This window comes from Sinocyclocheilus rhinocerous, unplaced genomic scaffold (assembly GCF_001515625.1).
Source record: "Sinocyclocheilus rhinocerous isolate Xijiao unplaced genomic scaffold, SAMN03320098_v1.1 scaffold1110, whole genome shotgun sequence".
In the NCBI taxonomy this organism is placed as follows: domain Eukaryota; kingdom Metazoa; phylum Chordata; class Actinopteri; order Cypriniformes; family Cyprinidae; genus Sinocyclocheilus; species Sinocyclocheilus rhinocerous.
Genome location: NW_015653168.1, coordinates 62,227 through 72,854, shown reverse-complemented (window position 1 = coordinate 72,854; position 10,628 = coordinate 62,227). Strand labels below are relative to the sequence as shown.

The window sequence follows — 10,628 nt, the reverse complement described above, 5'->3', positions numbered from 1 at the left end:
TGCCAGGTTCACATTACTCCGTTTGCAGTGCGTATGTGGTGCGTATTTTTTCCGCGTTCATGTTAACGGATTAATAAAGCGTGCACACTGCACACGGTTTGCGGTCCGGCGGAAGGCTTTAAAAAGATCGGTATCGGTGATCAGTATCGGCAGATACTGCTTTCTGTGATCGGCGATCGGTGATCCGCCTCAAAAATCATGATCGGAGCACCCCTAAAAAAGAATCATAAAAAAATCTAGATAATGTTTTCCATAATTCATGCATGAAAGGGTTAAATTATATAATAAAAAGCCTATAATAAATCAGTACACTAGATGAGGTAAAATACACCATGAGTCCACATTATATTGATTTGTGCTTAATGGTGAAAGTGAAATGCCTGAAATGCAAAAGTAAATTTCTCAAATGACAACAATCATTATGATTATAAATTTGAGCAAAAATAATTTTTATCAGTTTAACCATTATACAGCATGCCGAAAATGTGACTAACTAAGATTTGACTTTGAAAATCTCACTAAAATGCTCATACTTTTCATTGACTTAAACTTGACTAAACAAAAACAGGACAAGGTTGACTAAATATGATAACTAAAATGTACATTTGAGTAAGACTAAGACTTGAGTAAGACTTAAAAATGGCTGCCAAAATGAATACTGCTGTACGGTTAATTAATAATAATCTTATTGCTAAAATGTCAAGTTTTCATTGACTAAAACTAGACTAAAATACTTCAGGTTTTCTTTGACTAAAACTAGACTAAAATGTTAAGACTTTTAGTTGACTAAAACTAAATAGGATAAGGTTGACTAAAAATGATTTTTAAAAAAACTAACAAGGATATTTAACATGGGACTAAGACTAAAATTGAAAATAGCTGACAAAATTAACACTAGTCTCAAGGGATGCACTGATATTAAAATGTTCTCCAACACCAATAATCAGATTTTTTTTCCATATTATGGCTGATAAACTATGAATAGTCATTATTAAAATTTTATTTATTTAATAAAAAAAATACTAAATTTAAATTGTTAACATTTTATTTTATTTATACAATCAGTTATTTTACAGGTTGCTACAGGTTAATTTAGGCATCACAATATACAATATGTAAAACATGAATTTAGAGATTTATTTAAGATTAAATTTAACAAGATTAAAGAAATTGAGCATGAACAATTAAATATCCAATATCAACGGATACTGTTAAATAAAATAAAAAATATCAACCAATATACTGTGCATCAAACTAACCAGACCAAAATCAAATAACTAACCAAAATAAATATATATGTACGCTCTTAAAAAAATTAAGGTTTCAAAAGGGGGTTTTCACAGCAATGCCATAAACCAGTTTTGGTTCCCCAAAGAACCTTTCAGTGAACAGTTCTTAAAAGAACCATTTTTTTCTTAGTGTGAAGAACATTTTAATAATCTAAAGAACCTTTTTCTACTGTAAAGAACCTTTTGTAGAATGAAAAGACTCCATGGACGGTAAAGGATCTTTGTGGAACCACTGATGCCAATAAAGAACCTTTATTTCTAAGAGTGTATGTATAAAATGTACACACACACACAACAGGAGCAAAAGTCTTATTATTATTTATAAATACTCAACTCCAGAGTGTCGCAATCGAAATTTAGACTGCTGTAGAGCTTAAGTCCCACTTCCAGGAGAAGTGAAACACTCTCAGCTACACTGTGCCACTATTATTGCTGTATCTCTCAGTATTCTTCATCTAAACCTTCATCAGATGCCAATCACTCAACACATAACGTCCTCTAGACACTAGAGACATAATGTTTCATGCTCTGCTCCTCGAGTACATGGCCAGAGTTTAGCTTCATGTCCGTACAGATGGAGTGTAACTGAACACCGGTATTACCGGTGTTGTCACACGTCGATTAACCGGTGGGAAAATTTCCTCACCGTCACAACCCTACTGTACACTAAATTTTAGGTCCGTTTTCTGAAAGTCTCTTATGCTCACCAAGGCTGCATTTATTTGATCAAAATACAGCAAATATAAATTTACTATACAACAGAATATACAATTTAAAATGTTTTATATTTTAATTTTATATTTTAAATAATTTTAATGGCTGTTAAATTTGTAGCAGCCATTACTCCAGTCTTCAATGTCACATGATCCTTCAGAAATCATTCTGATATGCTGATTTGGTGCTCAAGAAACATTTCTTATTTTCAATGTTCAAAACAGTTGTGCTGCTTAATATTTTGGTGGAAATCGTGTTTCATTTTCCTCAGGATTCTTGGACTAATGGAAAATTCAAAAGAGCAGCATTTATTTGTAAAATAATTTATTTGTAACATTGTAAATGTCTTTACTGTCAATTTTGATCAATTTAATGTGTCGTAGCTTAAAAAAAGTATTTGTAAATAAAATTTTCTGACCCCAACTTTTAAATAGTAGTGCACAAAATATTAGCATTAATGATCAACTAGTCAGCAACACCTAGTCTAAACAACAGCCTTATAAACATGAATCTGATCCATGACCTGATGACATATGGTTTTAATATGCCACAATTGGCATGTAAAGGTTGTTCAGTGCGCAAATCATGCCTTATAACTTTTCGTATACATTTTATCTGTTTTCTAAAGGCTGCTTTTGATCATCCATGAATGACACGCGTGGGTGAGGAAGTGACATGCAGGATGATGACACACATGGCTCTGTCTCCAGGGTCTATGAAACTGTTCTCATCACCATATACTCACATTTTTTCTCTCTTTCTCTCCCTCCAACACACAAAATACACCTTCAATTGCTTATATTTCATTCCCATAGGACTAGGTGCCAGGAAGATGAGTGCAGGAACAGAGAGAAAGAGAGAGAGCCGTGTATGTGTGATGTGATCATCTATTGAGAGCAGCCTGTGTACACTTAAACACTTCCCTCTCACACTGAACTAATGAAGCAGATGGAAGCACTGTTGCCTGCCTAGAGAACTACACCATAATCACCCGGGTTTACCAACATCTCCCCTCCTCACGCTGCGCCCTCTCTCTCTCCCTCTCACCATCTTTCACACATCACCCAGTTTCCTGGTTTACTCTGACATGTTAAGTGTACACCTCCTTGTTTCATCCGCCCTTTTCAAGCCATGCAATACAGAATACTGTTTAACTAAAGGCTAGAAACCATCTAACACACAGTGGAGGTATTTGAAGTGTCCGATTAGCTTGTTGCGATATGAATGTTGGTGTTCTGTTATGTTATTCTCACTATATCAAAAAGGTCTGGCAAAAACCACAGATCTAGATTCATTATAGTGCTGCCATTATCACATATATGCATAACATTTCGTGGAGAAAGTCACGACAAAGGCTTATATGCTTATATTAAATGCTGTCTCTGGGGAAGCTGGAAGACATAATAAACAGATTTTAAAACTCCTTTTTACTGAACACATTAAATCTACATTAAATGCAATGCATTATACTGAAGCTGCAATATCCTAAAAAGCATTTTAAGTAAGTGATGGTGGTGGAACATTTAACGGTCTAGTTAAGCTCAACAAAAGTCCTGAAAAAGCAACTCATTCATGGCGTATTACAGTAAGAAGCCCAGAGCTACATACTCCACTCCTTTAGGACCCAAACAGTTTAACCAGCTCCATCATGAGACACTCTTATTACCCAATTAAGCACATCAGAGCAACAATGAATCCTTAGAGAAGAAAGAGTCATCACTCTTTGGATGACTTAGAAATATGCCTGAGGCATTAGCTACAATGGCTTAAAAGCAGTGGTGAATACTGTCATCAATTTGTTAAGCTGACAAAGCAACTTGAAACTGAAAAAAATGATATAATTTTGGTTTCTCCTTATCCTCAACCTGAACTCATTCTGTAAGCATTGTCAGAAATTATTAACTTGTTATATTTAGAGGCAATATACACCCTTAAGTCGATTTTCTCCCTTTCTGTTTAATGATCATAAAATAAACAGTCAGATTTAAGCTATTAATTGCTGAAATTATCAATGAGAATGTCAAAGTTTCCTGGTACACATCAAATTTAAAATTTGCTGTAGCCTATATGTATGTCCAAGATTTCACAACACAAACACTATGCTACAGAATACTGAAATATAAAATGTTAAATATGAGGAATGGGTACATTTTCTGTTCACACATTTTAAATATCTTAGAAATTTATTTGCCCTGATTAATTTCTGGCTCTGCTAGTCAGCTGCTTTTGCTATTGTTTCAAGCTAAGCATTGTATTTAGGACATAAAACATTCATACACAAATGTAATACAAAAGAATCAACGTACGAAGGTGTTTGGTAAAATAAAATAGACCGCACCTCTCTCTGAACACGTGTGGGCAGCGCAAACAACGCACAAATCCATTCCCCGTTTTCCCTCTCGCCGCAGGTTCAACACTCTTAACGACGGAGAAAACCGAAAATGGCCGAAGAAAGCCGATCACAGAAAAAGACTCTGCTGGGCGCTGTCCACCACTGAAACCACCTGAAATCTTCCGATGCACTATTTCAAAATATATCCGTGCTAATTGCATGCGTTTTTCCATTATAATGTCTTAGGATCGCATTACAAAAGCACCGCAATATAACAACATAGCCAGACCAGATAAAATGACATTTTCTGAGGGCTACAGATTTCGATTCGACAAAGGCAGCTTGTGCACACACTTGAGAATGGAGGCGTTTCTCTTCATCGAATGCTTTGCATTGAGCAATAACCTGCGCTTGATACAGCTCGACATATAAAAATCTCACTTAGGCTACATTCTAACGCCTATTATCAATAATCATATAGCCTACATAATTAGCCCATACGTATTGTATAACACACACCATGTCCAGAGATGGTGACCGTATAAAATCAATTATTACAAAGCGAGTCAAAGAAGGAAATAACCGGAGGAGCTGCATTTATAAGTCAATCAACTAAGAATATGACATCCAAACCGCAAGGTAGATGAACAGATCGTTTTCAGTGAGGCGTAAAGAGAACGTCAGTGCATAAAAATGGCCATGAGAAAGTTGAGCTGGTTGGGTGTCAAACCTTCTTCCTTCACCATGAGCATCAACCCAACACAGACTGCAAACGCATGAAGGCCTGTTCATGTTGCACCAACGCCATGCACACAGCCGACAGCATTATCTCCAGGCACCATTTGCCATATAAGCTCTGCCTTCACCATTCTCAGTCAACAGAAGGCTCTTAAAACCGTATTAACTGCATATAGTAGGGAGCGAGTGATAGTGGGTTTTTATCATTTTTACCAATTAATAAATTACTTTTACAAGTGAAAAATAAAATATGCAGAATCATTTTAATGGATTTATTTGTGATTTTTGGTGCAATAAAAATAAAACAACGTGCATTGTGTTTAGATTGATTATATTATTATTAATCATGTAACTATATTTATGTGAATCTAAATGGGAGACATTTTATTTTGGAGCCAGTGTTTAAAACGCCTTTTTCCCATTGAAAATGAATGGTTGCTATGTAACCGCTTGAAAACAGTACATTAAAAATGAGTACCATAAAGGGGACGCCATTTATCAATGGACCCAATACTGAAGAACCGATAACCAGTCGAGTAGAAAAGTGTGGATATAGGTAAAAAAAAAATATATATATATATATATATGGGTCAAGCCAGTTATCGGTCTATACTTCATATAATTCAGGTGAAATTACATAATCTCTAAAAGGACGCTAAAGTCTAAGGAACAGCCATTTAATTCTCTGCCAGAAGGGCACAGTAGCATACAGCTATATCTCTTTAAGCGTATATATATCTGATGGATTTCTGACGTCTGTCATAGAAGCAAACGCACAGGAAGACATCAGAGACATCCGTAAATGCCCACAGGATGAAGTGAAATCGGGGTGGAGTGTGTTAATGTTACTCAGCCGGGTGTGAAGTAGGCTACACTGTCAGTGGACGCCAATGGAGCATTAGACTAAAAGAAACACGGTCCCCCAGCTGACTTTCAGCACGATTTTCGTGAACAGCACATCGACGGCGCCTCGTCTTCCCGAACCCACAATACACATACTGCGGATCTGCCACACCGTATCATCACGCCACGGACAGCTACAATGTATGTAACACGCTAGTGGAGAGAGAGCTCCTTGAAAATATGGCGGACCTAAGAATTCGCCATCAAGCAATCGAGGGTGGGTGTGTGTGTGTGGGTGGGTTCGTGTGTGTCTCACAAAGCGCACACTGACTGACTGCCTGATGGATGTCATTTAAAACATGCCACTTACTTCATCTGTTTCACGATGGTACTTTTCCCAGATTCCCCAGCCCCTGTGGAGAAGACACAGACACAAGGGAGTAAGATCGCCTGTCAGAATGAAGAGATCCCATATAGGCTATGTGCATTCATCGGCTGAGATGTGTAGGATACAGCTAACGTTAGATTTGACGGGCTCCACTCCGCATTACCTAGCAGGAGCAATTTCACATCTTTAGCAGCAGTGACTCCGTCTTCTTTGAGGTTTTTCTCGATGGCTTTGCTCCTGTCCAGAGCCGCTCTTTCCTCTGCGCTCAGTGTACATCCCATGGCTAGATTAATCTCGGCTCTTTTTTATCTCCAAAACGGTCCGGGTGAGAAATATCCTCGGTGTTTCTTCCTTATCCCTCTCTAAGGCTGTCCCTATCCCTCTCTCTCACACACACACACACACACACACTCTCTCTCTCTCCCTGTCGTCGACTAGCTAGAGCATTAAATCCCGCAAAAGACAACGTTGGGCTGGAACATAAGTCTCTGGCGCGCGCTCTCGGACTGTATAGGGGGATCGTGGTGCTCGGTCCTCGGGCTGGGAGGTCTCTACTGGGCGGCGGCTGCGAGCGCTGGCATCGTTAGCGTGTGCACAATGGAGGGTCAGTGTGGAGAGAGAGAGCGCTGCTGGGCTCGACGCTCTCAAAGACAATCTCGCTGACGTCAGGAGCGGAGCGGGAGAGAGAGAGCGCGCGCGCACCAGCGAGCTTTCGAATCGCGCACCGTTACCTACAGCTAGATTTATGCCGTTATCTGCGGGCGGAATAAATGCGCTTCTCTCGGTATTTCGCGCAGCGCAAACGCTGTTAAACGATTTGTATGTGAGCGGGGATGTATGGGATCAGTACTGTCTGTGTGTGTGTGTGTGTGTGTGTAAGGCGGATGATTTAAAGCCGATGAGCAGGCCACAGGAAGAATCACAGAAAGGTGTGGCCATTAGCCTAGTGTTGACAACCTGTAATAGCAACGCCAGATGACTAAAAATCTGACGAGGGAATTCTAACTATTTATATTGACACGAAATTATAGACAAAATATTTTCATTTAAAATTTCAAAAGGATCTTAATCTATTTTAAAGAACAATGTTGTTTAACAAAGCATTGTGCATAATGCCTTTCAGGGGATTCGAATATATTTAGCCTACTCGTTACTCATCATTACTCCTCAAAAGTATTATTATTAGGCTACTTTACTTATGAGGCTACTCCCTGACAGCAGTGATTCGCTACACTACTAGTTAACTTTAACCATTTTTTTCCCATTACACTCCACAAAAATGGAAATTGCACCCTTTCTCCACAAAAAAATCTGACATTTACATATTTTCCTTAGTATTTCTTTCGACAGAATCATTATTTCTATTAATTTTTTGTCATTTTTAGTCTGTCCAGGGAGTTAAAAATGTAGAAACATATTTAAAATTTTAACATTTCAAACGAGTGTAGGCCTACTTCAAAGTATTTTATTGGCAAGGTTGGTTAACATATAATATGCCAACGCAAGTGTGGCCCCCTTACATACTAATACATACTAAAGGATTAAATGCTAAATCTAAAGGTAATTTTAGGCATAGAATCTGCCAAGGTTCGCCTTGTGCAATGTATATTGTAATTTAGCACCACTTTCAAAGCTAGCTAACTTACTTTCACAACTTGTTGGGGCCCCCTTGAAAAATTCCCTTGTGGTTTGTGCAACTTGCAATGCTTTTCTTTTGGTTGCGTTTTGAGTCTTTGCAGTATGTTTCTGTATTTGGTTGCATTGTGAGTATTTGCAGCACGTGTTGTGAAACTGATGAAGATGTTTTCTAAATTTGCTGATGTTTTTTCTTTTTACATGTTTTTAAGTTGCAGTGCACTGAGCTCTCTAGGCCACCATACGTTTAAATAGTTAATAGTATTAACTATCATGTTTCAAAGTCACCATGAAATCAAAATTTATTTTTCATATTTTTATTACAAATTATGTATTATTATTATTATTATTATTATATTAATTCTTGTGCCCAAGACAATCTCTAATCAAAAACATTAACTTATCTTCCCCCTCAAAACAAAATGTCGTCTCTTATAAGGCATGCACTGGTGTGACTGTGGGACAATAATTCCTTCCCTCAAGCAACCTGTCACTCATATGAGATTGCAGCAATTAGAAAACAACAATGATCCAATCAATTCCCGATGGACAAAATCAAGTCCCACCTTACATTTATTTTCTCATTTAAGAAGCCATTTTCTAAGATATATGCATCACAAAGACGAACACAATTTCCATGTCATGCCGACTTTAATGATGTACCAGCTAATCACTGAGGAAAGCAAGCAAGGCCTAACTTTAGTTTCTTACAACCATCATTGAAAAAAGAAATATTACGCTGTTTCTTGACCATGTTGCAATACTTTCAAATTTAAATATCCAGTGAGTAGTAATCATTGGTTGTTACATATGCACTTTTAAAAAATAAAGGTGCTTAAAAGGTTCTTCACAGCGATGCCATAGAAGAACCATTTTTGGTTCCACAAAAAAACATTCAGTCAAAGGTTCTTTAAAGAACCATCTCTTTCTTACATTTTTATAATCTGAAGAACCTTCTTTCACCACAAAGAACCTTTTGTTGAAACAGAAACAGTTCTTCAGATGTTAAAGGTTCTTTATGGAACCATGTAGACAAAAAGGTTCTTCTATGGCATTGTGAAGCACCTTTATTTTTAAGAGTGTAGGGGCAATTTGGAATATCCGGTGATTTACCATAAAAGGTCAATGCTCTGTTGTGTTTGAAAATAATGTAGCCTACCACGTCACTAAAAGCTATAGCCCAAACCTAACAGATAGTGTATAACATGCAGGTTTGCTGATGCAACCGTGTTATTTTAGCTTGTTTCTACAAGTCTTTCAGCTCTTTTATCATGACTAGTGTTTTATGGGACTTGTACCCGAGCACTCTGTGTCACAAGTGCTAGGCTGCATCAGGTGAGCAACCGAGAAGTTTACTATGTCAGAAAAGTTTTACATATGGAACTGGTTGTGTGATGCAAACATCATATGCATTTATTAACAAATCATGCACTATGGTATTGGAATAATGACATTTTGTGCAAGTAACCGTTCAAAAATAAGCTTTTATTAGTCTATAATCTGCCCCTATAATCATAATTTATGTAAAAAGGAATTAAAATTGTTGTTTTACTACCTCTAGTGTTCATTTCAGCTAGAAACTGCAGTGAATTGTATCATAATTATGTTTTTGGAGCAAAAATGTAGAGGTAGAGACATGTTTTTTCCCAGTGAACCTATGTTGGTTTTTTAGCCTTTTGTTGGTTAACCTACATTTGTCAGAAACATTTAAAAACCATGTTGAACCCTATATACTGTACCTATTAACCTACCTATATAGCTTAGGGCTCTGTGTACACCTAATATTAAGAAACATTTTGCTGCATCAGATCCCATGGAGAACACTAAAATCAGGTGTCAACTGAGTCTAAAAATGTTTTAAGTTTGCCCACTTTCAACCACATTTGGAGGAAGTTGAAATTTGTGTTCACATTGGTTTCACAGGTTCAACGTTTGTCTTCGAATAGCTTGAAAGGATTGCCTACTCACCTAGCACAACTATTTTGGGACATGTTGTGAGAAAGCACATCAAAACAGGGGACTTAAACTTTACTAGGTGGAATACAAAAAAAGAAAGAAAGATAATATGAAATAAAGAAACAGTGGATCTCTGAGATTGGACAGCCAGCCAAACCAGTTGTGTGACAGCCTTTGAATCCTCCTGCTGGAATAACAGTTCAACGAACTGTGTACAACAATGAAATAAACATTCATTAAAGGGGTCATGATGTTGCTAAAAATAACATTATTTTGTGTATTTGGTGTAATGAAATGTGTTTATGCGGTTTAAGGTTAAAAAAACAGATTATTTTCCACATACTGTACATTATTGTTTCTCCTCTATGCCCCGCCTTTCTGAAACGTGTCGATTTTTACAAAGCTCATCGGTCTGAAAAAGCGAGGTGTGCTCTGATTGGCCAGATATCCAGTGCGTTGTGATTGGCCGAATACCTCAAGCATGTGACGGAAATGTTACGCCCCTTACCATACTGTGTTTCCATCATACAGTCTATGGTTTCCATGTGTCCCGGCGCGATGAGACAAAACCAATAAAACCCATTACAAACAAGGCATTTGTTGCATCCAGTGGGGACATAATGACTTATACTGTCTTTTTACGCATTGCGTTGCATCGCGCCGCGTAAACATAAAACCACGTCTGCATTTGTGATCGGAGAAATGACAAACAACAAGCACTACTCTACACTGC

General features: G+C 37.5%; 1 protein-coding gene across 3 annotated transcripts in view; it reads right to left on the bottom strand.

Annotated features, from left to right (window-relative positions):
• Window positions 1–7,177, bottom strand: part of gnao1a (guanine nucleotide binding protein (G protein), alpha activating activity polypeptide O, a) — a 113,957-nt gene extending 106,780 nt beyond the window's left edge. The window contains exons 1-2 of one of the 3 annotated variants that reach the window (XM_016521741.1): window positions 6,468–7,177; window positions 6,287–6,329 (exon numbers count right to left, since the gene is read on the bottom strand). In XM_016521741.1, coding sequence (XP_016377227.1) covers window positions 6,287–6,329; window positions 6,468–6,585 — 161 coding nt within the window. In that variant the 5' untranslated portion in view covers window positions 6,586–7,177. The remainder of the gene's footprint in view (window positions 1–6,286; window positions 6,330–6,467) is intronic. The other 2 variants (XM_016521742.1, XM_016521740.1) reach the window with 2 other exon arrangements.
• Between the last annotated feature and the right edge of the window lie 3,451 nt (window positions 7,178–10,628).